This window comes from Melospiza melodia, chromosome 2 (genome assembly GCF_035770615.1).
Source record: "Melospiza melodia melodia isolate bMelMel2 chromosome 2, bMelMel2.pri, whole genome shotgun sequence".
Lineage (NCBI taxonomy): Eukaryota > Metazoa > Chordata > Aves > Passeriformes > Passerellidae > Melospiza > Melospiza melodia.
In genome coordinates this window covers 4,186,891-4,214,559 of record NC_086195.1, presented here as the reverse complement: position 1 = coordinate 4,214,559, position 27,669 = coordinate 4,186,891, and the positions used below count along the sequence as shown (strand labels likewise).

Below are 27,669 nucleotides of genomic sequence, written 5' to 3'. Positions count from 1 at the left end.
CTCATTTAAGAAGTCATTTTCTGGTACACAAACTTCAAAATGAAATTGTTTCAATTTGCATGATGATAAAATAATTGGTTTATGTTCTTTTTTAGATTATTGCATCAATCAATTAGACATAATCCACAAATGTAAACAAGACTTGCAGTTTTTGTTTTGGAACATCAATGGGACTAAAGCCTTTATTTATTTTATGTGATCTATTAATAGTATGCCTAGTTATTAATTTGCTTTTTCATTTATCAGTGGAATTGATATTTGAAACTTAGCTAATTAAAAATAATGAAAAGATAAAAAAACAATTAGAAATTACTCAAGACATCATTTTCCCACCAACCTGTTTGATCAGCTGCTTGTTGCTTTATTCAGATTAATGAGGAGGGAAAGGAAAGATCAGTCTTCCAAAGTGTTTTTATTAATTTCATTATGACAGCCCTTGAAGAAAACTGTGTGAAATTCTCAGGTTCCTGCTGATGGAGGACAGACCACATCCCTCCACACTGTGCATTCATACCACGTGCAATAAATTAATACAATTGTTCTGAAGAGGGCAAAATCAAATGTATGAGTGGTTTCTGCTGATTATGGTCACATTGGTGTTTTTGAGCTGGACAGATTGAAAATGAGGAAGTTTGCAAATATCTTTTCATTTAGGCTGACTGTTAATGTCCTCACTTCTCTTTTGTTTTCAGCAAGAACACCAGGACATCAGACACACTTAACAAGCAGCAGCAAACACTGAGGATGCACATAGACATTCCCAGAGCCCAGCTGCTGATAGAGGAGAGAGACACCATGGAGACCATTGGTAAATCTGAGATTTTTTCCCCCCTGGTTAATGTAACAGGTTCTTTTAGGTGGAATTCCTTTTCTCCACACCCTTTCCCTACTGCACACATCAAGAGAAAAGAGCTACAAAGTCATTTGAAAACTGAACTGGGTTTATTTTCCCTCCCCTTTGAGTCATTTCCCACTAAATGTAATCTCAGTATAGGCTCTAAAATAATGCAGGGCATTAGGAAAATGAAACTGTTGGAAAGAGTTTCTTGAAGAAAATGGAATTGAGGACTGGCAGTTTTATGATTTTCATTCTGATTTCTCATTTGGCTCTGCCTAGGCAGTTGGATCACTGACATTACTTAAAGGGAAAATGAAATTCTGAAACTGCACTCATAGTAGCTAAAGATTTGCTACAGCTAACTTTTAAAACTTACATGTTGCATACTATATCCACCTGTTCATAGCACATGATATTTCAACATTTTGATCAGTTTTCAGCTTCTGTGTATCCATGTAAAATCCAAATCTAAATTCTTTGATGTTACAGAGAACAAGATTTCTCATGGGGCTGGCACTTAACTGAAGTGTCAGGAGAAATAGAATTGTTTGGTGTTGGGTTTTTTTTTTTTTTTCCCAAATAATTTAAAAATATCTGGAAACTCAGAATAGAAATGGAGCCTGATGTCGTGACTGTATGAGCACACACTGTGACTCCTGACTGACCTTGTTAGACTCCTAACTTTACATTTTTTGGATAAAAATCTGTTTAAAAGAAGCTGACAGTGTAAGAGCATCCAGGGATGGTGTGGTCAGAGAGAAAAGTCAGGAAACTGAGAGCAGCATCTCTGCACCTCCTGGTTTGAAAAGGAGACCTACAGAATTTCTAAAACCATTATTTGAGCTTCCCAAAGCCTGCCCTTTGTGCCAGGCTTCACCCCAAAGACAGCTTTAACTTTTGAGTGGCAGCTGCTGAGCAGGGGGGGTTCCAGTGGAAATTCTCTGAGAGCCTGAACTGCAGCAATGCCATCAGGGCCCTGCTGAGAGGCAGCTTCCACCCAGAATAAGCAGGGATTTTGGCAGGGTTTGACAGAGTTTGCTGCCAAGAGGCTTTATTCCCAACCTGAATAAGAGCTCATCTTTTGCCAGAGATAGAGTGATTTGATTCCTAATGTTATTCTATTTATAGCCTTCTTTGGGTAAAAAATGTGTGTTCTGTTATTGTGCAGAACTGTTCACCCTAATGGTGTCTTGTCAAGTTAAAAAAAAAATAAAAATCCAAAACAAAAACCAGGAATGCTTAAAAGAAGTGGATCAACCTCTGCTGACTAGTAAATGCCCAGAAGTCTTGCTGCTGCCAGTTCCTTAGAACACATTACAAAACTATATAGCACAGCCCAGCAGGAAATCCTTGAGGCTTTTCTTGCAATCCTGAGTGGATAAAAAAGACTGTAAAGAATGCAAAAGAAAGTCTGATAGCACACCAAACAGTTGTTCTGCAAGCACAAAGGCAGTGAAAGATTTATTACTATTAAACCATCCATGATCAAGTGGACCAAATTCTTCCTTGGAGCAAAAAAATATGATACAGAGATCACAACTGGAAAAAAAAAATTCAAAAGGAAGCAAATGCTGTATAGCACTGCAATGATCAAGGTCTGTGTAGAAATTTGGTGAATATATCCTAACCCACAGGGAAGAAATAGAAGCAGAACCACGCAGCAGGAAAGGTTAGTGCTCACCTTTTCCTTCCTTCCCAAGGTCAGGCTTAACCTCACACCTTTATTTGAAGCTGCATAAAAAACCAGTCCTGAGTCAGGGTCATCCCTGTCTCTGCAGAAAAAGGGGAGAGAGGGTTGGTTAGCAACACCCCCTAACAACCTCCTTTTGGGATAACAGGGGTAGTTACACTGAGGACATTGCTAATCATGCTGATAAAAAGAAATAAAGGGAATATGTTGCTGAAAACATCAACAACATATGAGGTTGAAATATGAGGTTGAAAAGCTCATCTAAGCTCTTTGAAAGTGAAGGGGAAGAGGGCAGTGTTCAAGGGATGGCCATGAAGGAATTGGGACCACAAATGATGACACAAAAATCAGCTCTTTGTGAGGATGTTTGTCTGCCCCAGCTACACATCATCTGAAAAATTAAAGTTATTCTTTAGTTTTATATGTGATTTGAGTTTAAACCCAGAGTCTCCCTCCCTTCAAAGCCCCCTGGGCCCTGCAGAGAGCAGGGAGCTGTCCTTCAACTCCATGAAGAGGTGACAATGCCAGACACTCAGGGTCACCAATTGTGGTGTTTGTGAGAGTCCCCAGGACGAGGTGAGAGATGAGAATCTTAGAATGCTGATATATTATATTATATTATATTAATTATATTTACTATATATATTATATTATATTATATTATATTATATTATATTATATTATATTATATTATATTATATTATATTATATTATATTATATTATATTATATTATTTCATATCATATTTATTATATTATATTCATTTTATTGCTATACTAAAACCGTACTAAAGAAAGAGAAAGGATACATCAGAAGGTTTTACAAGAATGAATAATAAAAACTTGTGACTGACTCAGAGGGTCCAACACAGCTGGCTGTGATTGGTCATTAAGTTAAAACAATTCACATGGAAACAATCAAAAATGCACCTGATGGTAAATGATCTCCAGACCACATTCCAAAGCAATCAGACAATTATTGTTTTCATTCTTTTCTGAGGCTTCTCAGCTTCCCAGTAGAAGAAATCCTGGTGAGGGGATTTTTCAGAAGCTGTGACAGTGACAGGGAGCTGCTCTGCCCGCAGTGTGTGGACACCTGGGGACTCTGCAAAGCTCTGATGGAGTCAAACCCAACTTTCTGTGCTCATTCTCTGATCATTTCCCCACTTACAGATGACAGATCCACGGTCCTGCTCACTGATGCTGACTTTGGAGAGACGTCCAAGCAGAAGTCCCTGACTGTCACCCACACTGTCCATTACCAGTCGGTGTCACAAGCCACAGGGCCCCTGGTGGATGTCTCTGATGCCCGGCCAGGAACAAGTAAGCACATCAGAAAATAGATTTTTGAGAAAGCTGTAACAAAATAAATGCTCTGCTCCTGTATTTGCATCCTGATCTTTCTGTCTGAGTGGAGAGAAATCTTTTTAGGTCAGCAGAGGACATTTTTTAGACTAGTTCACTTAGTGATTCAATATGGGGGAAATTGCATATGCATCTGAAATGGAGGTGTAATTTGAAATAATTCATACCTGGCCTTCATTAAAGCAAATGCATGCTAGATTTTAATTTCCAGAATTTATTGGGTAAATTACCTTAATGGCTTTTAGTGTGTAATGCACTTTTTTTTCCCTCTGTGATCAATCTTTATTGTATTTCAAAAGCAACTTTCCTCTTACCTCTCTATCAGGCTAAAAAAAAGGCAATTCTCATTATTAGTTTTTCTGAAAAAGTTGTATTTCTGGCTTTAGTTATTATGGTAAATTACTTTTCCCAGATATATTCATGCCAAGTTGTTCTCCTAGTGATTAAAATACTATCATAAATTAATATACCGATGCAATTCATTTTTCTCATTCCTCTCATGAATATGTTCCATATCTATGTAAATGGGTAAAAAAAAATACTAACTTGAATGATTAGGTATGAGTTAGAAATTTTGCCAAAATGTAGTTCACTGCAGTGTTCAATTTCTGAAATCTCTGAGATTATTTCTATCCCCTGATTGTTTCAGAATTTACTTGTTGAGTTTAGTGAACTTGTTAGAATGCAGATAATTTGAAAAATCCATTTCCACCACAATCTTTTAAACAAGAGGTGTTCTAGTCCTGGCCTTGCTGCTCTTTTAGCCCTTTCATATTTTTTCAGGTCATTCCTTGAGGATTAGATTTTCTAATAAGGAAAGAGGCATCCCCCCAAAACCCCGTTCCTGTGTCATAACACAGAATTTTATAGCACCTTCCTCTCTAATGCCTCTTTGTGTGCAGTTCTTGATTCCTCTGTAGCCAGGGTGAGAATTCCTTCAAATTAAATGTGGATTTAACTCATGTGTAAGAATATTATCTGTGTCCAGCCCTGCTAGGAAATAAAACTCCACCAGCACTTTTATTAAGCAGTGCAGATCTGATTGCAGCAGTGCACAGGGCTGGGTCAAAGCCTTCCAGGTAATGTTCTCTGGATTTAAGGAACTAATCCAGCTTTGCTGCAGGCTGGGTGATGGGAGTTTGTCCAGAGCCACCACTTGTGCTGTGAAGAGGAGAGCAGAGCCCAGCTGGGTGGCTCAGAGGTTCTGGACCCTCCTGTCTGAGCCCACTCACGTTCACTGAGTGACAAATATTCCTTTACAGCATATTTGAAGTTTTTCTCTTGTCCTTATTTATTGATTTATGGAAGAGTTGCTCTGTGAACCTTTGCCTTGCTGAGCTCAGCTCTGTCCAGGTGTGTTTAACAGCAGAGCTGGCATAACCAGGGCACCAGCTGTGTGTCCGTCCCACTGCCAGCTCTGGGATTGCTGTGCCTGTGCTGCACAGCTCAGTCCTGCTCATCAGGACATGGACTGAGCTCCTGTGGGCTGCCAGAGGCTCTCCCAGCTCATTCCTATTGCTGACAGGATCCCCCCAAGTCACAGGATCAGAGGTTGAGGTCCAGAGGGACATCTGGACACTGATCAGTCCAGCCCCTCTGCTGAAAGCAGGGTCAGCAAGGGCTGGACACAGATCCTAAACTCAGGAACAGCCCCAGATGACTTCTGAATGTCCCCAGGGATGGGAACTCCACCTCCTGTGTGGGCAGCCTGTGCCAGGGCTCAGTCTCCCTCACATTAAAGTCTTTCCTGCTGTTCAGGATGAAGCTCCCAGGTTTCTCCTTGTGGCCATTGCCCTTGGTCTTCTCACTGGGCACCACTGACAGAAACTTGGCTCTTGTCCTCTCACCCCTCAGGTATTTCCATACATTGATGGCATTCCCCCAAATGTTCTCTTTTCCAGAGCAGGCACTGTTCCAGGAGCTGTTCTCACCAGCACTCTCCTGTTCTCTATGTTCTCTATCACCAGCTGGGGGCTGTGTGCAAATTACAAACAGGATGAGACTGCTAGTTATGCATCTTGAGCCATCAGCATCAGTCTCATTACATGGTTTTGACAATGGGAAGATGCCATCAGCTCACATCTCAGGCAGCAGACTTAGGACTTAATGTTACAACTCACTAAAAGTTTTTTGACCAATCACACAAAGCAAAGGCACATTGACAGTAGTTCCACCCAACCACTATAAGTACCTTTGTTTAAACAATGCTTGCTTATTTCAAATACAACACCTGCTTGTAAGCCTTAAAACACAATGCACAGAGCTCCATTATTAAGCTTCAAACTTCCTCATATCTCAGTAGATATACATTTCTGAAGCTCAGGGAGTTTTTCTAGACAAGTGTTAATACACAGACCATTGTTCTATTTGTCCTTGCTTTTCTACTTCTTACATAATTTTTCTGCTGACCAATCTCATGGCTACTGCTTAGCTCTAATCCCAGTTCTGCTGTCTCTGAGGCCTGCCTTTTGCAGCTTTCCAAAGCCCTCTGATTTTATGGATTCCCACATTCTCCTTTGAGTGAGGCTCACTCCTGGCCTCACCACAGCCACGTGCCACATTCCCAAGTGTGGGTTTGTGCCACACTGAGCATGGATTGGGATGTTGTCCATGTGAGGCAGCTGTGTGCTGCACTACCAGGAGGATCAATTATCAGTGGCTCCAGGTTGTAATTTTTCCACTGCTGTAGGGGAAAAGAAAAGGAGAAGGATCAGACCATTGTTTGTAAATAAATGCCTTGTTTCTTTGAAGCAGCAGAATACAAATTCTCACTGGGAATGCTTAGGCAGAACCCGTGCTCGGAGTCATTATCTGGGTATTGCTTTTTCTTTCCATTTCTTCTGCTAAAGTCTCTTACCTCAAAGAGTGACAACTTTACCATTTGAATGTCAAAGAACATTTTGAATAGATTTGAATTTTTCATTTCTAACACCCTTTCTATTGTTAGTGACATCCTTTCAGAAGCTTTGAAGAGAAATCCTTCAGTGCTGATGTAGTCATTCTCTATTTGCCACATAATGATTTTTCTCTTGCCCTTGCTTTGTTAGACTCACTTTCAGGGCAGAACTCATTTATTAATAAGTTCAAGGAGGTCAATTTTGGCACATAGTTTGCTTTTACAATCTTGGTCACTATATTATCTCTAAGTTAATTTAAAAAGTACAACATTGCTGACCTTAAACCAGTAGCAGATGATTTTTTAAGTTTGAGAAATTGTATTAATTTACTAATTGTTCCAAAGCAGTCAAATCTTTATGAACCTGTTCCCAGTGAAACTCTGGTGGCACTATTACAGCTTATGGTTTATGTCTTGGCCACTTGTTAAAATAGGAAATCTGGAGCTGATCAATACTGTTATATAGAACAGTGTGTCCAGAAGAGGGAATTACAGCCCCACATTTCTGAGCACATCTATTTCAAAACTGACAGCAGGTGCAGAGTGTTTCTGTGGGCACATCTATGATGATAATTTGCACTTCACTTGAGGTGTGGTGTGAAATCCCTGACCAGATCTACTTGCCTTGTGCTCTTTCAGTTCTCAGAGTGGTTTTGGTGCTGGAGAACTGCTTGTCTTGGAGTAAAGGGATAATGAATGTGTCAATGGAAGAATGATGGTGCCTTCAGCTCTTCAGTTCCACCCTTGATAAAATGTAGAGTTTCATTAGAAAGAGAGTAGTTCTAGAAAAGCATCAGCAGTTTGGTACTGATCAGCATTAACACTTCATTTTTTTCCCCAAAAAGAATGTCTTGAGTTTGGGTTTTATTAACAAAGATGATTTCAGTGGCCGTCTCCTTCTGGAAGGGAAAGTGAAGGGCCAGGCACTGATCTCTCTGCTGACCAGGGACAGGACACAAGGAAGGGAAGGTATAGGTTGGAAATCAGGAAAAAAAATTTCACTTAAAGAATAATAAAGTACTGGAATGCTCTTTCCAGGGTGGTGGTAGAATCACCATCACCATCTCTGGATGTGTTTAAAAAAGACTGGACATGGCACTTGGTGCTATGGTCTGGTTGAGGTGTTAGGGCATAGCTTGGACTCAATGATCTTAGAGGTCTCTTCCAACTTCATTATTCTGTGATTCTGTGAAACGTTTGGAGCTGTGTCAGGGAAGGATTGGGTTGGATTTTAGGAGAAGGTGGATTTTCTTCACGCAGAGGTGTTGAATGAATGGGCATGGCCCTGAGGCTGCCAGAGCTCCTGGAGTGTTTGGACGCTGCTCCAGGAACACCCAGGGTGGGATTGTTTGGGGTCTGTGCAGGGCCAGGGCTTGGACTGGATGATCCCTGTGGGTCCCTTGCAGCTCAGGACATTCTGTGATTGTGACAGGGCTGGTTTCCTACCCACCCCTCTCTGCCATCCCCCACAGACCCCACCACGAGGAGGAGTGCCAAGACCGGCCCCACCGCGCGCAACCGCTACGCCAGCCAGTGGACCCTCAACAGACCCCACCCCACCATCTCAGCCCACACCCTCACCACGGACTGGAGGCTGCCCACGCCCAGGCCAGCAGGGTCCGTGGACAAGGAGAGTGACAGCTACAGTGTCAGCCCCTCGCAGGACACAGGTAAGGGCAGGGACACACGGACTGCAGCTGCTCATTCCCATTGCTGACAGGATCCCAGCAGCTGCTGCTCATTCCCATTGCTGACAGGATCCCACAGCTGCTGCTCATTCCCATTGCTGACAGGATCCCACTGCTGCCCATTCCCATTGCTGACAGGATCCCAGCAGCTCCTCATTCCCATTGCTGACAGGATCCCACAGCTGCTCATTCCCATTGCTGACAGGATCCCACAGCTGCTGCTCATTCCCATTGCTGACAGGATCCCACAGCTGCTGCTTATTCCCATTGCTGACAGGATCCCAGCAGCTGCTCATTCCCATTGCTGACAGAATCCCACTGCTGCCCATTCCCATTACTGACAGGATCCCACTGCTGCCCATTCCCATTGCTGACAGGATCCCACTGCTGCCCATTCCCATTGCTGACAGGATCCCACAGCTGCTCATTTCCATTGCTGACAGGATCCCACAGCTGCTCATTCCCATTGCTGACAGGTTCCCACAGCTGCTCATTCCCATTGCTGACAGAATCCTCCCAAGTCACAGGATCAAAGGTTGAGGTCCAGAGGGACATCTGGGCACCGATCAGTCCAAACCCTCTGCCTAAAGCAGGGTCAGCAAGGGCTGCTGGCTCAGGAACATCCCCAGATGGATTCTGAATGTCCCCAAGGGTGGGAGCTCCACCTCCTGGGTGGGCAGCCTGTGCCACCTGTCCTGTTCCTGGGTGTGCCTTGTTTGGAGCTCAGGTGTTGTTGCTCTTCCCTTGCCAGGATGGATTTTTCCGTAGGTTATTTATGAGGGGTGCCAAAAATGCTTGTAGTGATAATGACAACAAATATTGTGCCTCTGGTTCCCCATTCCACACACATCCTTTAGAAGACATTCTTCCTTTGAAAGACAAGGTGGTAAATTTTCCTGTAGCTTCCTGAACCAAAAAGCAAAAGTAGGAGAATTTAACTAGGAATGGACAATATTAATCAGCAAGAATATCCTTGAGTCATATCTGGAATAATTTTAGGATCTGAACAACCTTCAGGTTAGTATTTTTTATTTTCCCATTCATGTAATATGTTTATTCTCAATAGGAAAGAGAAGAGGAAATAAAAAAGGGAAAACTCTGGAATTAGAGTCCAAGTAAAAATGCATTCCTAGCACTGAATTCTGTAGCAGCTGGCCAGGATTTCCCTGAGAAACAGCATGGGGTTTATTCCTCTGGAAGACAAATGGGGAGACACTGAACACATATTTTGCCTGCAGCCCTCATGTCATCTTGATGCCTTCACATCATAAATGCAACTGGGAAAAAAAAAGCTTTCTCCACTGTCTTATGCTGAAAAAGCAACAAAAAAGGCAAATAAATTATTAAATTATTAAGTAGAAGAACTGTCATGAAGTAAATCTAATAAAGGTTAAAAAAGAATAAAAGTAAAATATTTCTCAAAGGGAACTCTGACCAAAGTGAAGCCAGGCTTGCTCTGGCTTCCTCAGGAGAAATTGCCAACTGTCTCTCCTGATTTTAGGAGAAGGGTGTTCATGATGTGTTAGAGCTACAAAGCAGTGGATGTGAGTGGCTTTTCACCATAAAAACCAATATGACTGATTTGTTTTCTGTATAAGAACAAGTATCTGACTTCACTCATATTTAGTGATTTACAGCCTTTCTCAATATTTCATAATTCACCCTCTTAAACCCCCATGTTTTCTCCATGGGGTTATGGCAGTCACTGGATTCCTCCAGTCAGCTGACAACCTTCAGCTAGAATGATCATAAATTTTTAAAGTTATTAAATATACAAATCTAAATATAAATAGAAAATCTTCTCTCAGAAACCCTTTCTGTAGACACTCCAGACTGCAGGTGCATTTGGATGTGTTCCAACCTGTTGTCACCCAAGGATATTTTCCAATATGTGTGGCAAAGGGTGTAGAAATTAAATTTACTGTGTGGTTTAGTAGATAAACTACATCCAATTATGTAAACAGACTTTATAATCTATATTTTAACAAGCTTCTTTTCTACTCCGTGTCTACCTTTGAGCTCACGGTGATTTATGTGAGGGATAGCAAGCTTTAGATCAAGGAAGCTTTTCTTGTGCCAGAAAGCAGCTCTATTACACCACTTGGTTTCTGGGAAAAGAGTAGAGTCCATTTAATTTAAGTGCTTCAGAAGTTTAAAACTTTCAAATAAACATATGTAGCCAAATTATGTGTTCAAGAATCAATTGAGCTAATGTGCACATTTGATCACTTCTCCAATCTGGAGTTCACATTTCAGGAGCTGGTTGATGCAGTTGATATTTGGCAGAATTTAGCACTTATCAAAACAATTCCAGGCTTACAAAGCAGCAGCTTTTGAGCTTAGGAGAAATGCCTGGCAGCATTTCATAGCTGTGACCGAGTTCTGATGTTCTAACTAGAGGCCATTAGAAATTTCCTGATCAATCTGTATTCGTGAAGTCCAAAAAGTTTCATAAAGTTCACCCTGGGCTTGGATATATCAAATCTAAAGTAGGTGTGAGGCAGATTGGTTCTGGAATATTCTCCCTCTTGGCATGGGAGATGGGAAGCTGCAGGTCCTGAGCTTCAATGGACCAAGCTGTGACCTTTGCGTGACCACGATATTCACACACACTGCTCCATGGCACTGGTCAGCTGCTGCCTCCTGGGAGTTTCCAGTTGACCAGAAATGTGGGGAGACATCACTGAGGTCTGCTGTACAAATCAAATGTGAAAAACAGAGTGATGTTTCCCGTGGGTGGAAAGAAAAAAAAAGAAATAAAAAGCAAAAAGAAAGAAAAATCAAATTAAACCCTGTTAAGTTCTGGTCAGCTCCAAATCTTAAGCAAGTTAGAGCAGAAGTGGTTGTCATTTTAAATAATGGATGGTCGTGTTTAAAAGTGGCAGGAGTATCATTCTTTGTGCACAATGAAAACTGATGCAAGGGTGCAGGCACACAATAAAAAAGATAAAGATTTGCAATAATGACACGCTCGCCTCTGGCTGCTGCAGGAGGTCCATTTTTATGAATTAGCTATTACACTGTGCCTGTTTATTGACCATCACCAACAATGTCTGAAATTGCACAGATCTTGTGATGAAACATGACTTCTGCCCAAGGAACTTTTTAAAGTCCTCTGCCCTTCCAGCCCACTGGATAGAAACACTGTGGGTGCAAAGCTCAGCAATTCTGTCCCTGCAGAAATGAGCCCTGCATTTCCAGAGTGCTTTTTAATGGATCAGTAGCCATTTACATCTTCAATAACTGTGTTGTTTAAGAAATATTGATATTCTCAGGAACTCATCAGCAGAAGAGAACAGCTTGTAGGTCATAATAACCTGTGTGTCAAATATGAATTCCCTCATTAGCTTCAGCAGCACTGAAAAAAGGCAACTGGATGACTGCAGGCTGTAGTTGCCAAATATTGCTTTCTGAAGACCTTTGTTCTGAATGAAATGAGTTTGTGTTTTATCTGGTGTCTAGAGAGATAATATCTGAGAGCTACTGCCTTCCTTTTTGACCTTTGTTCTCAGCACTTTCCAAAAAAAAGAAAATTATATATATATATGTATGATGGAAACAGGACAAAAAGACTTTCCTTTCTCATCTGTACATAGCCCCAGTGAAATATTTCTGAGATGCATTAAAAAGATAGTGTAAAAAAGCTGTTTCTTATTTTGCAAAATCTGGTTTGTGGGTTTGAAACCTTTTGAAGGCATTTCAGGGTTAGATAAATGGGGTTTTTTGTTGAAAAAGTAATATTTTTCATGTAGTAAAGGTTATTTTTCATAAAAGAAACATGAATTTAATGTTAAGGCACCTAATGCTGCTCACAGGATAAGGCTTCACTTTAGATTATCTGTAATTGTCGAGATCCCGACTAAAGTAACACTTGTGCAGGCATTTGAAGCAGATTCATTTAAATCACCTTGATAATTTCAAGTGCTCTCTGCTTTACTCTGAAATATCACGCTCGTGGCTTCCCACCTAAAACCAGACGTGTGCAGATGTTTTCTCTCTCCCCATTTTCCCCTTCCCGCCGCTCAGACCGGGCGAGGAGCAGCATGGTCTCCACAGAAAGTGCCTCCTCCACCTACGAAGAGCTGGCCAGGGCCTACGAGCACGCCAAGATGGAAGAGCAGCTGAGGCACGCCAAGTTCACCATCACGGAGTGCTTCATATCAGACACGTCCTCGGAGCAGCTCACGGCAGGGACCAACGACTACACGGACAGCCTGACGTCCAGCACGCCGTCCGAGTCGGGCATCTGCAGGTTCACTGCCTCCCCCCCCAAGCCTCAGGACGGAGGGAGGGTGATGAACATGGCAGTTCCCAAGGCACATCGCCCAGGTGAGGCAGCAGGGACAATGTCTGGGGCACCCCAGGGAGGGTTTGACACCGTGGCCAGGCTGGGGAGAGGGTGGATCACAGCGTCTCCTGATAGTCACAGATGTAGCTGGGGTGTTGTATTTGCAGGGGTGCCAGGAATGATGCATCTGACTCCATGTTCTCAGAGGCTAATTTATTACTTTATGATACTATACTATACTGTACTAAAGAATACAGAAAAGATACTGAATGCTAAAAAGATAATAATGAAAACTCGTGACTCTTTCCAGTCCTGACACAGCTTGGCCCTGATGGGCCAAAGAGTCAAAACAGATTCCCACCAGAATCCAATCAGAAGGCTAATTTAATACTTTATTATACTGTATTATATTAAAGAATGCTATACTGTACTAAAGAATACAGAAAAGATACTGAATGCTAAAAAGATAATAACAAAAACTCGTGACTCTCTCCAGAGTCTCAACACAGCTTGGTACTGGTTGGCCATTGAGTCAAAACAACTCACACCAGAATCCAATCAGAAGGCTAATTTATTACTTTATAATACTTTATTATATTATACTATATTAAAGAATACTATACTATACTAAAGAATTAGGAAAGGATACTTACAGAAGGCTAAAAAGATAATAATGAAAACTCGTGACTCTTTCCAAAGTCCCGACACAGCTTGGCCCCAGTTGGCCAATGAGTCAAAAGACTCCTACCAGAATCCAATCAGAAGGCTAATTTATTACTTTATTATACTATATTATATTAAAGAATGCTATACTATACTAAAGAATACACAAAACATACTTGCTGAATGCTAAAAAGATAATAATCAAAACTCGTGACTCTTTCCAGAGTCCTGGCACTGGTTGGCCAAAGAGTCAGAACAACTCACACCAGAATCCAATCAGAAGGCTAGTTTATTACTTTATTATACTATTTTGTATTAAAGAATACTATTCTATACTAAAGAATACAGAAAACATACTGAATGCTAAAAAGATAATAATGAAAACTCGTGACTCTTTCCAGAGTCCTGACACAGCTTGGACCTGATTGGCCAAAGAGTGAAAACAACTCACACCAGAATCCAATGAAACAATCACCTGTGGGTAAACAACTCCAAACTCATTCCACAGGTGCACAACACAGGAGAAGCAAATGAGACAAGAATTGTTTTCCTTTTTTCTGAGACATTTCAGCTTCCCAGGAGAAAAATCCTGGGTGAAGGGATTTTTTCAGAGAATGTGAATGCCATACTGGGGATTGTGCTGATGTATTTTCGGGGCTACCTAAAAACAGAGGGCCAAAAAAATTAGAGAATAAAAGGCAGTTCTATTTATTGAAAGGCCTTCAGATACATTTGGGGCAGACAAAGCCCCCCAGGGCTACACCCAAAATGGACAGTGGGTCACGAGTTTTCACACTTTTATAAGTTTGGTCCATCTGCATATTGGGAGTTAATCTTCCAATTACAGCTGCAGGTAATGGAGTAATTTACCCCAAGTTTGCTCCCCCCCACCTCACTTTTGTCTACATTTCTTGGAGCTCAAGACAGTGAGGTGTCCTTGATTCCCAGGCCTGGAGAGGAATTGTTTTGTCTGACCAAACTGGGAAAGCAGCAGCTCACAATGTGTATGGAGTTTAGAGTTATACACTGAAGAATTGCAGGACTACAAATACATGAAAAATAGAAAAGCTAAAATCCTAATCCCAGCTAATGGAACATGCGAGCATATTCTCCCACATACAGAAAACGTGGGAATTCAGGAGCAGGAAGAGGCTGGCTGAGCCATCAAATCCACTCCTCACACTTGCAGCCATCAGGCCATTGACCCTCCTGGGATAAATAAGACCATATGTGGGTGCATCTGCCCATCTCCAGCTCCAACCAGCCTGGAATAAACCCCCTCTCACTGTGCTGCCTCGTGCTTGGGAGCCAAAGCTGGCTCTCATTAACTGCTGATAAAGACAGATTGCAGGAGATGAGCCTGTCCCTTCTGCCTTGTGGCTTGTCAGACTTGTAACAAGCCTGGAGCTGTTCCACTCCTCTCTTTGACATCACCTAATATCAAACTTGGGATATCTAAATCAGGAGGGAACAAAATAAAGGAGAAAATTAAGGCTTCAGCTCCTTGCTGCCTGAAGGTGTGTTGAAATGTATTTACAAGGGTTAAGCCATAGTGTGCACCAGCCAGACTGCTTCTGAGTTTGTTATCAAAGCCTCAAGAATTCATCAAAGCTACTGAAAAATTGTACTAAATTATAATACATAAATAAATTGTATGAAATTAAAAATATAATACCATTAAATAATATAAAAATAATAAAATATAATAAAATTATAAAATATAATTAAAATTATAATAAATAAATTTTACTAAATTTAAAAAGAAGAGACTAAGAAACCAAATATCAAGACCACAAAAACTGAATAACAAAAAACTATAAAACAGCTAAACTATAACCAATCATGCACTCCAAAAAATGCAAACAAAAACCAAATAAACAATAAAAAAACACCAATAAAAATGTACACTTAATAATTTATAAAATCTATAAATATATATAATATAAACAATAAACAACTTCTACTTAATTGTATAATCAGTTTTACAGAAATCCTAAATTTTCCACAAAGGCACTTGAGGCTCAGTCACATTTTCAGATCACAAACATGGTGTTTCTGCTGATACCTTAATTCCCAACAGCACAGGCAAGTTATTTGTGATACTCTGAGATCAAGCAGGTTATAAAATCTCAGAAGATTTGTCAGTCTTTGTTACAGGATACAGGATGTGACACAGCAGAGTAGGATTCAAATGGGAAAAAGGCATAATTCTATTTGTTTGCTTTCTGAAAACATGATTTATTTTATTTTATTTTGTATTATTTAATTTTATTTTGTTTTATTTTATTTTATTTTTTATTATTTATTTTATTTTGCAATTTTGCCAGTGTGAGTGCTGCTACTCAGATCCACATAAGGTAATCAGAGGTGCTGATCTATGTGAAAAAGAGTAAGGAACAATCTCTGGAGGGTCTTTTGTTCAATATTCACCATAACAAGCTGTGGTTGTGAGGACAGAGGAGTGGAAGGAAGGATCAGCAAGGGTCATTCAAAAGCAGGAACACTGAAAAGAAAGCATCAAGGGTTGGGCTGGAGAAAGCTAAAAGAAAAATGTGGGAAGAAAAAGCCCAAGCAGAAGAGAGACAGTTATAATACTCCAGGCAGGAAATTAGTGTGTCACACAGATAGATAAGAGGGAAAATAAGTAAGAAATAAAGTAGTGGGAGAAATTGCTGATTTCTGTGTAGTCACAGGGTAGAACCACAAACCCAGGAGCTGTAGAAATAGATAAAGATAGGAATAATTTTCATTTCTAGCTCCAAAGGAGTAAGATAAATATTTGTCCCTGCTCTGCTAAAGGGAAGCATCTGCATTCACAGCTAAGTCAAAACTGAACTCTTTCCTTCCAAGCAGTCAACAGATATTTTTTATCATTTCTTTAACAAATATCTTGCTATCTTTCCTTTCATGTTCCAAGTGCATATTTAATTTTGCATATTTAGTATTTGGAAATATTCTAATGTATTCCATATAAATCTGATTTCCTTGAGGGCAGATAAACTCAAAATTTGGTCCCTGTGCTTGAGTAAAAAAATCTTCCAGGAACAGCCTTAGGGCCCCTCCAGTGATTTACAGACTTGTACTCATGTTTAGCTCTGTTATTTTTAATGGCTTTATTTTTTTTCCTTATTTTTCTTGATTAGCTTTAGCTTTCGTTTGCAGCAAAGAAATTAAATATATTATAAAATTAATAATTAGCTTCATTACCTTGAAAGAATAATTGAATGTTCCAGTGGGGCAATTTGAATGTTGGCCCATAAATATTGAATAATGCATTATTAAAGGTCATTTTATGAAGGGTTTTAAACAAAACATATGGATAGAAAGAACTTTCAGCAGTAGCAGACAGAACAATATTTTAATTTTCAAGTCAGTGAGGAAACATTTACTGGGCATCTTTCTTCTTTTACCCACCACTTCAGAAATTTGCCAGAGGTAATTTGTAATTCAAATACAATTAATCAAAGTCATTCTCCATTTAAGGACGTGGTGAAGAAATAAAAAACTTCAGGTGGTTGGTTTCAGTAGACAAGAACATTTGAGATAAATCACTGTGCTGCTTCAGCACACTTTCATTCTTCCTCTAAGTAAATCTTTTATTTCAAGAGAACTTTCACCTGTTTTCATGGTGCTTTGCTTTTCTTCTCAGCCCATTCAATTTTCCTGGGAAAATGTCACTTCCAATCACTTCTGCCTCTTCTACCTAATTTCTGTCCTCCCTTTTCAAACTGCTGCCTGTTGCATCTTATGGGTGCAGTAAAGTTTTGAGGGTTTGCAATAAGTACTGTTTGTTTTTCAAAATAATTCCCAGCAATTACAAGACAGCCTGAAGAAAGACTGTGAGAAAAAAAAAAACTTATTTTGATAAATGGGGCATTTGGAAATGAATCCACCCAATGGCAAAGCTGAAAATTAATTCTCAGAAGGTAACTCTCAGGAGTTTGCTGGTGAATTCCTGGATGGAGATGAGGCTCAGAGGTTCCTGCTGCATCCTCCTTTTGTCCTTCTCTTAGACAGGAGTGACATTTGCTTTCTCCAGTCTTGAGGCACTTCTGCCAATCCCACGGTCACTTCGCAGGCTATTGACAGGGACCTCACTGGCATCTGCCAGTTCCCTCAGCCCTTGTGGGCACATCCCATCAAAGTCCCTGCATTTACACATACCCAGCTTGCTTAAGCACTCCCTGACATGATCCGTGCCCACCAGGGCTGAGTCTCTTGCTCCAGACTGTTCACTGATCTCCTGGACCTGGGATTCCTGAAGGCTGCTCTGGCCAGGGAACATTGAGGCCAGCAAAGCATTCAGGGTCTCAGCCTCTTCCATGTCCTGTGTCACCAGGTTCCACTCAGCAGTGGGGCCACAGTTTCCCTGGCCTTCCTGTTGTCACCATAAACTTGCAGAAGACCCTTTCCTTTTCCCCTTTCCTTTCCTTTCCTTTCCTTTCCTTTCCTTTCCTTTCCTTTCCTTTCCTTTCCTTTCCTTTCCTTTCCTTTCCTTTCCTTTCCTTTCCTTTCCTTTCCTTTCCTTTCCTTTCCTTTCCTTTCCTTTCCTTTCCTTTCCTTTCTTTCCTTTCCTTTCCTTTCCTTTCCTTTCCTTTCCTTTCCTTTCCTTTCCTTTCCTTTCCTTTCCTTTCCTTGAAATTTCCTTGAAATTTCCTTGAAATTTCCTTGAAATTTCCTTTCCTTTCCTTGAAATTTCCTTGAAATTTCCTTGAAATTTCCTTGAAATTTCCTTGAAATTTCCTTGAAATTTCCTTGAAATTTCCTTGAAATTTCCTTGAAATTTCCTTGAAATTTCCTTTCCTTGAAATTTCCTTTCCTTGAAATTTCCTTTCCTTGAAATTTCCTTTCCTTTCCTTGAAATTTCCTTTCCTTTCCTTGAAATTTCCTTTCCTTTCCTTGAAATTTCCTTTCCTTGAAATTTCCTTTCCTTTCCTTGAAATTTCCTTTCCTTTCCTTTCCTTGAAATTTCCTTTCCTTTCCTTGAAATTTCCTTTCCTTTCCTTGAAATTTCCTTTCCTTTCCTTGAAATTTCCTTTCCTTGAAATTTCCTTTCCTTGAAATTTCCTTTCCTTGAAATTTCCTTGAAATTTCCTTTCCTTGAAATTTCCTTTCCTTTCCTTGAAATTTCATTTCCTTTCCTGGAAATTTCATTTCCTTGAAATTTCCTTTCTTTTCCTTGGAATTTCCTTGAAATTTCCTTCCCTTTCCCCTTTCCCATCTTTGACATCCCTGAAGAGATTCAACTTCAGCTGGGCTTGAGCTTTCCTAACCCCATTTCTGAATGTCTGGACAATGTCTCTGTATCCCCTCTGGGTTATTCTTTCCTGCTTCCACCCTCCTGGGAACTCCCTCTCTGTGTCTGAGTTTTGCCAGGAGCTTTTGCTTCGTCCATAGAGGTCTCCCAGAATTTTTTCCTGAGTTTCTGCTCACTGAGCCTGGAGAAGGTGATCCTTGAACATCAACCAGCTCTCCTAGACAGGAGCACACTTCAGCTGATGGTACAAGCAGCTGTAGATGTTTTCTGCATCATTGTCCTCACACCAGGCCAAAACTTTGAAGTACATGGAAAACATTTTTTTAAGCAGTCTTTAATTTAAAAAAAAAAATATATTCAGGAATTTCTCTGAGTTTTCAAAAGGAAATGGAACATGGAAGTAAGATATTTTTAAATTAATTCCAACATTTGGTGTTTTGAAAGCATGTCCCACACATCCTTGTGTTCTAATCTTCACAACACCCCAAGCAGATTTTTGGAAAAAGATAGAAAAGATCAGATTAGAAGATTTCCCAGTGCAGCTGTGGCTGCCCCTGGATCCCTGGCAGTGCCCAAGGCCAGGCTGGACACTGGGACAGTGGGAGGTGTCCCTGCCATGGCAGGGGTGGCACTGGATGGGCTTTAAGGTCCCTTCCAACCCAAACCATCCCATGATTCTGTGATTATTTGTAGTTCATGCCTCATCATGAACTTAAAAGAGAGAATTAAAGCAGTAAAAGCAGCACAGCAGGATTTTAAAGCTCTGGGATGATAAATCCCATCCTTTACAAAAGTGGCTCCTCTGAGCTCCTGTGCAGTGTTAAAATCCTTCATGCTGTAAAAATGGTGGCAACACATTGTTTTCATTGCTTCTTTCTCAGCATCAAAACTCCCAGAAATTTGGGGTTGGATTTTTGTTCTCCTCCCCACATCTGTCATTAAGTACCAGTTTGGTTTGTAAGATCAGATCCTCAAGGAATCATTTAAGCAGAGCAAAACTGAGGCAGTTTTTCATATAAATATTCATAAATTTCAACAATTGTAAACCCAAGTTTACCTGTGAGGTTGACAAATGAGTCAGTCCCTCATCCTCCAAGAAAGGGACAGAAATTGGAAAGAAATGCACTTTCTTCCTACCTCCCACTGTGCCATCAAAGAGCCTGTAATGTAGAAAAATGGAAGATAATTGTAGAGGTTCAAAGAGTTTTATAATAATGTTCATTTTTTTCTGTTTTAAGAATAATACTCACAAATTGAGTTATCATAACAATTATTCTTCACTGCAATAAACATTGCTGGAGCAGTTTATTAAAAATAGATTCCCATTATTATAATTTTAAATCTCAGTAATAGCCTCAGCCAAGAAGCCTGTTGGGTTTTTTCTTCTCTTTACTCCCAAATTATTGTGCTGGAGGAAAGAACCACTATTAACTGGGAAATATTTTGATATTTTTGCATCCCAAGTACTATTTATGTCTGGGGTTCTTTTGTGGACAGACCACTTACTTGTATCCCCTGGCAATGGAGTTCATGCTTGGAAGGAATAACATCACACAAGGGCTTGAATGGGAAATATCTAGAAAATTTTCATTTCTTTCAATTTGCAGAAACTTCCTTTCCCACAGGGGTGCTGCAAAATCAGACCCCCAATTACATTTTTCTCTTTTGCTAATCAGCAGTAAAAAGAAGCTTTGATTATATTTGACATTGCCTTTAAGGGCAATGTGTGACTTGGACCAGGAATTTCTCTACCTGATGTCACAAAACAAGTTCAGGGTCATTTTTGACCATCCCACCTCCTCAAAAGTGGGGAGTGATCACATGAAGGACTGAAGCACCCCAAATATGATCCCAGAGAAGAAATGTCTCTCAGGGGGTGTATCAGACTAGTAGATTTGGAAATCCATTTAAAGCATCCCAAGATTTTATATCTCAGAACTTCCTCCATAAACTTTCAGCTGGTGAAAGGAACCAGTTTGGAAAGAAGCCTGCTCGTGAGTGGGGACAAATGGCATTTTTGGACAGGCAAACCCTGGAAAAAATATTTTTTAGGGACTGATTTTACAGCTATGAAGATATCAGGGACACTCCCCTCTCCATAGGGAACCTGGCTGCTTTCCTAGGATTTTCCTCCTGCTGTCCTTGTGTTCTTGGCTGGTGGGCAAGAACATTTCTCTCCTCTCCATTTTCCATCCCTTCTCCATGGCCCCCATGTCCCAGAGGAAATTTGGCCAGCTGAAATTGCCTTTTAACATCAGCCCAAGGCCAGGCTCTCAACCAAGCCCTCACCATCCAGATTTGGGCACTTTTTGGGTTTTTACAGCTGGGCATCTCAGTCCAGCAGCCCAAAGACTAACCCTTAAACCTACTGCATATTAACTAGGAAAAAAACACTGATTTAACCTGTCCAGCTTTGCTGAATGATCAGGTTCTCTCCGTTTTTCAAATACCTTAATTAGCATTTTTGACCCAATTTAGAAGTTCCTCGCTGTTTTGACTAATCCTGATGATTGAACAGCAAAGCCTTACCATGTAGACAAGCCTTGAGCTAAAGAATGCGAGTACTTTATTAAAAGATTTACAAGGGTCCCTTAAATGCAGTCTGGGTATCACCTGCAGTGCCTAAATGTTGTTTTAAACACCCAACTCGAGAAACAAATCTTCTTTTCCAGAATTCAGTCACTGCAGCTAAAAATAAGCTGCTTAGCATAATGACAAAAATAAGAATCAGGCAGCAGGGGAAGGCACAGTATTTTTCCAGTGTCAGCCCCAAGATGTGAACTCTTTTTCTGTGAGTTCTGGGGTGAAGGAGCTCTTTCCCTGTGACACAGGGATTGGAGTCCATTGAGGAACGGGATTTTTGTTGGAAAGCTGCTGACAGAGCTCCACTGGTTGTGACTGAATTCAACACAAATTTGGCCACAGGGGATTCAGCAAAGGCTGAGACTCTTGGCAGCTCACCTTTAGCCTCCTTTCCCCATGCCCACTGTATTATTCTGACTAAAAATGGGGAATAATTCCATTAATTCAATGGTTTCCAGATCCAAAACTGAATTTCTTGAAGATGCAGAGGAATCTATGTATCTTTGTGTTGTTGTTGTTGTTGTTGTTGTTGTTGTTCAGAAATCACAAAGCAAAGCACACAAAGGCTGAAATATGGGTTGTTTTCTGTTCTGGTTTTATATTTGCACTGTCTGGTTTGAAATACAGAATATATATGAAATATATATATATATATATACATATACACACACATATATATACACATACATATATGAAAAACATATATCTATATGTATACACACATATATATACATACATATATGAAATAGATATATGAGAAATATATATGAAATATATATATATGAAATATTTGAAATAGAATATATATGAAGAAATAAGAATATATATACACACACTGTGTATGAAGTGTATACAGAACAGAGAAATCCCCATCCCGACTCTACAGTGGTAGACCAAGATTCAGTTTAGAGAGAAGTACATAAGGAGAAAAATCAAAATAAGCAGGTGGAAAAACAGAAGGAGAGGCAGAGAGTGGGGAAAATAAACCTTCTTGCCTACACTTTTAACAGTAGTAAATACTCTTAGCATGACTGTTAATTTGTATATATAGTTATGTATATACTGAAATGTATATACTGAAATTACTCCTCTAGATGAGCATCTCTAATGTTTCCATATGAAATCCTTCTGTGCATGGAACACCTTCTCTTTATTTTCTGCTGCACTGTTGGAAAAGCAGGAGCTCATCACAAAGAGACAGACCGTGCCATTTGCTGCTTATCCTGGAAATGGCACATCAGTGATGAGAGGAAATTGCCTTTATCTTGTCTCAGCTTTTATTTCTGTGGAGTATCAGGAGCTTTTTCTCCTTCAACTGAGAAAAGCTGAATGTTCTGCAGGGATGAAAACCATTTAATTCTGCATTTAATTTGATGTGACTACATACGTGATATCATTGGCTTTGGTTTTTGTTCTGGTGGATTTGCAGACAGGAAGGCTCACACTGCACGTTTTTTAACCATGCCAGTACAATAAAAATGAACTTAAACAGGTTCAGATCAGAAGCTGAAATAAATATTCTGAGATCAGAAAGGAAAACAAAATCAGTATGAATCTTGAGTTTAAACAGGACAGCTGTTCAGTTACAAGGTTTCTGTGCAATTGTGATGTGGAAGTCTCATTTTAGGTACTACAGGAGATGTCTGCAACATAAATTCAAGTCATTGGTGGCACTGGAACAGGTTTTCCAGAAAAGCTGAGGCTGCCTCATCCCTGGATGTGTTCAGAGCCAGGCTGGACTGGGCTTGGGACAACCTGGGAGAGTGGAAGGATTTGAAACTAAATATCTTTAACATCCAACTCAAACCCTTCTGTGAGTCTGTGATTACAGTAATGTAAATTATTTTTACAATTTTCACCTCTAAATCAGTGATAGTGGTGTTAGGAAGGGATATTTTATTTAGAGGAGAGAAACAATTCCTCCTCTGGAAGGAATACCAGAGGTACCAATTCCTCAAAGACACTGTGAGGAGTGTGTAGCAGCAAAATCACCTTTTCCTGTTGTGCCTAATTCATTCTTTATTTTGATTTCAAAATTAACACCGACTTTGGAAAAAAACCAAACTCTTCAGGATACTCAGGGGGTTCAGGTTCAGGATACTCTTGAGGTTTTTTTTTTCTATTATTTCTAGACTAAAATTCGCACATTAAGAATGTGCAAATTCCCTCCCCCCCAAGAATGCCCATTTTCTGTCTTTTGATTGGTAAAACTTAACAAAATATATATTATTAAAAGTGAGCTTTTTTAAAATTTAATTTTGGTTTTCTAAAGTGGGTTATTTGCTTTGTGATATATATATATATATATATATATATATATATATAAGCTGCAGCTATTAGACTACCCATGTTGTCTGTATCTTTAGACACATTTGATTGAGCTGTAGTTACTGAAGAGTTTTATGCCTTAAGCAAGGATTACATTTATCAGTGAATTTTCAGCTACCTTCGTGTTCTTACAGTCATAACTTGAATATTAAACTGTTAAAACTACCAGCAAAATTTCCAAGTCAAACCAAAGATGCTGTGTCCACTTCAATTAACACAACAAATATTTTAGAGCACTTCTGTTAAGTGTCCTAACTTGAACCTCACTTCTATAAAATTAGATTTTTAATTTTGAAAATGCCAAATAATTTCACCTTCGCAGTGTTGGGACATAGTGTGTGTGATTTTTGCTGTCAGTCAGCTCAAGGCTGGGTTTCCATCCAGACAAGAACAGATCCAGCCCTGCTTTAAGGTCCTTACAGACATTTACATTTAATTTACATGACTTAATTAAGTCAGGCTCTGTTATTCCCCCTGTGCCAAGAGGACCTGAGTGCAATCTGAGCCCTACAGGAGAGCTGGCACCACCACACCTGAAAATGGAAACCAAACCTTACCGTGCTTGTGCTCTTCTTGGAAATTAAAGCAGGAAATCATATCACTAGAGAAAAAAAACCTTTAGTTTTAACAGTCCTAATCTGATTGTAATTATGGCCTGTGCCATCCATGGAAGAGCTTTATGTGCTGCCCTTAAAGCACAGCTCTGCAGGTGGATTTCAGCATGGAAAAATTCAGCATCCCCAATTTAAATGTGAGAGCTGTGAGAACCCCAGGTTCCAGAGGATTAATTAACAAAAATCGAGTGCTGCACCTCGTCAGCAGCACCCAGGGGATTCAGAGCAATGGGCCTGGGGTGAGTGAGTCACAGAAATCCCTGCAGAACTCCCCCCTAACTCAGCAGGGAGCGGGGCAGGGCTGGTGTTGGTTTCCTGCTGTAGCCTGACCTGCCCAGCTCTATGGGCAGTGGTTTTGCTCTCCTGTTGCTGTGCCATGGTCAGGTTTATCCCTGAATTCACAGGGATAAACCTGAATTGCTGCTGTCACTGTTGGAATCCTGCTGGTGCTCCCTCCCTGTCCATCTCGGAGCCTGAGGTTGGAAAATCCCAGCTCTACAGAGACAGAGCAACTGAGAAGCATTTTAAAAGATTTTATTCCATTATCAGTCTCCTAGAAAGGTGAGACACAAAAGATGTAAAACTCAACACCATTCTATCAGAAGCCACCCTATTTCCTGGTTACAATACCCTATAAATGTATTTCAGCCTATTAGCTTTTGCCACACAATGCTGCTAATACTTCTAACAGCACCTATTATTTTGAAAATGCCAAATAATTTCACCCTCCCAGTGTTGGGACACAGTGTGTGTGATTTTTGCTGTCAGCCAGCCCAAGGTAACCAGCAGCAGGGGTTTCCATCCAGACGAGAACAGATCCAGCCCTGCTTTCAGGTCCTTTTATTAAGACCTTATAAATAATATTTCACCTATTATTTTACCCCCTGTGGTCTTGCTACAATGCATCTTTCACAGTTCTAATTCTCAAAAATATCTGGTCTTTTTGCAAGGCCATCTTTTGAAACTTGTTTCTAGTTTAATCTCTTTCTCAACCATGTCATCTCTATTCCATGGCCTTCCTTATCAGCACACCTTATCTCAGAGTTTGCATACAGATGTGCAAGACTGTGAGCTTTCAGTCAGGTTTTGGGAGTCCTTTACAAATCCATTTCTGACACCTGGAGAGGTCAACAGAGCAGCTCCTGCTGGTTCAGTGAGCCCTGAAAGCTCCTCACCTGTGCAGCCTCTGTGCTGACTCCAGGCTCCCAACCCATCCCAGGAATATTCCTGTTTCCACGGAGCCACCATTGATTCAACCCCCAGCTGAAATGATGCATAATTGAGCAGCTTCTGTTCACTGCAGCAAATGAGTTTTAAAAGTCCAGCCTTGCTAAGCAGGGGCACCTCACTGAGGTTTCCAGCACAGTTTTCCAAGTTTTCCCAGCCACTGGGCAGGAGGTGCTGTCTCAGAACACCCTTAAAAATGCACGAGGCCGCTTGCGTGACAAGGCACTGACAGGAAGGGAAGGGAGCGCTCCTGGCCTCACCTTTCCTGTCACCATTTCATTATTTATTGACAGATTTGCTGCCTTTAGCCCTGGGGTGGGTATTGATTTACACAGTGAGGCCCCTTTTGCATGTTATTATAACTGAGACACCTCATTAAATCCAGGCAGGAAGGGATCAGTTGTGCAGGTGCAGCAGCCCCGTGAGGCTGGGCATCCACATGGCTTTATCCATAGGGTCTGAACCCATCTGACCCCTGGAGTTAATCAGTTTTTCCTTCCTTACTCAGCTCAGTGTCAGAGAAACCCTTAAAATCCATCAATTCTCCTTGAAGTTCCTTCTGGAAAGGACAAAGCATCTGGCAGGTGTTTAGAAAGTGCAGCACTGTGTTAGAGACCCAAGTTCTGCTTAGAGAAATGCAAACCAGAAACGTGCTTCAATTCCTGTTCCATTAGATCTTCCAGGAAGAGGTAACAATGTGATAATCAAGGCTCCTGCCATCCTCTCAGGCAGCTGCACAGTCTGTTGTGTCAGTGGAGTTCAGATGGATGATCTCAGTTCAGCTACAGCAGTCATGCTTTTGCTTTAACACATCTTGATCAAAGGCTTTTTCTTGGAATCAGAAGGCTTAAATCTAAATAACAAAATGAATCACCTTTTTAAAAAGAGAAAAAAAATCCCCATTAGTTGGAATCCTCATTTTCAGTCACTTAAACCTAATCTCCAGTAAGTAGAAATCAATTTAAAGTCTTGTTGAAATCAATAGAGTTGGTGATTTATAGCAGTAGCAAATTTGGCTCCTGAACTCCAGATTTCCTGATACCCTGGTGTTCTTTAAGAGATAACTCCAACAATTGTAGTCAACAGCAACTGTTGTTTTTATTTTGCTCTGTGAATCACAGCTGGTATTTGGAGTATTTTTATGAAAATGCCAGTTCTGGCAGACTGCAATGTGAAACATTTAACAAGGTGTTATGGATCTCCAAACCATCCATGAGGGTGCAGTTTTTGTGTAGTAAGTTATAAAGTACAGCCCTGCAGGGGTGACAGGGAATTCTGATTTCTCCAGCTAGAAATGGGAAACCTGGCTATTTATTTTTCACCTTTTTAGGTTAAAAATGTAAACAGCATAAGGGTGGGGTGTTTTTCTGCCTGCTGAAACACAGAGAGAAGCACGAGAGGATGTGATGCTGTGGGTCAGAGAGCCAGGAAGGGCAGGTTGGGAGCTGAAATGAATCCTGCATTCAGTCAGTTTAAAAGTACTGCCCAAATGCTGAGCACTTTAATCATTTTTCCTGGGCACCTGAGCAGAGGTTGAAGCTGCTCTGGAGAAGGGAAGGGCACGTGCCTGCTCTCACATCAGCTTTTTCACTCATGAGGAAGCCTTCCTTCCTTCCTCCCTTCCTCCCTTCCTTCCTTCCTTCCTTCCTTCCTTCCTTCCTTCCTTCCTTCCTTCCTTCCTTCCTTCCTTCCTTCCTTCCTTCCTTCCTTCCTTCCTTCCTTCCTTCCTTCCTTCCTTCCTTCCTTCCTTCCTTCCTTCCTTCCTTCCTTCCTTCCTTCCTTCCTTCCTTCCTTCCTTCCTTCCTTCCTTCCTTCCTTCCTTCCTTCCTTCCTTCCTTCCTTCCTTCCCTCCTTCCCTTCCTTCCCTTCCTTCCCTTCCTTCCCTTCCTTCTTCCCCTTCTGCTGCTTGGCTGTTTTCAGACCTTCTGCCTTTTATTCTGGATCACCTCAGAGCATTATTAAATCCAGTTTTTGTCTCGAAGAAGTGGCCTCAGCAGGAGCCTGAGTGTGTTGATAATGGTGTGCTCCTGTCGACAGATAGCGAGCTGAGATTCTCACTCATATGGCCAGCCAGAAATTTGCACATGGAAATTCCATTTCCCTTTCCATTAATCATCAGCACTGGGTCTAGAGAGTGGAGTCTTGGCATTCAAAGCACTCTTCAGAAATTTTTACTCTACTTGTGGCATTTTGCTGCAAGAAAATAACAAATTCCAACAAATTGGGAAGGCAG

At 40.7% G+C, this 27,669-nt stretch overlaps 1 protein-coding gene across 1 annotated transcript in view; it reads left to right on the top strand.

The window, feature by feature from the left end:
* Positions 1–27,669, top strand: part of DSCAM (DS cell adhesion molecule) — a 468,801-nt gene that overhangs the window by 434,136 nt on the left and 6,996 nt on the right. The window contains exons 29-32 of the mRNA XM_063180924.1: positions 693–808; positions 3,701–3,850; positions 8,261–8,458; positions 12,503–12,805. Coding sequence (XP_063036994.1) covers positions 693–808; positions 3,701–3,850; positions 8,261–8,458; positions 12,503–12,805 — 767 coding nt within the window. The remainder of the gene's footprint in view (positions 1–692; positions 809–3,700; positions 3,851–8,260; positions 8,459–12,502; positions 12,806–27,669) is intronic.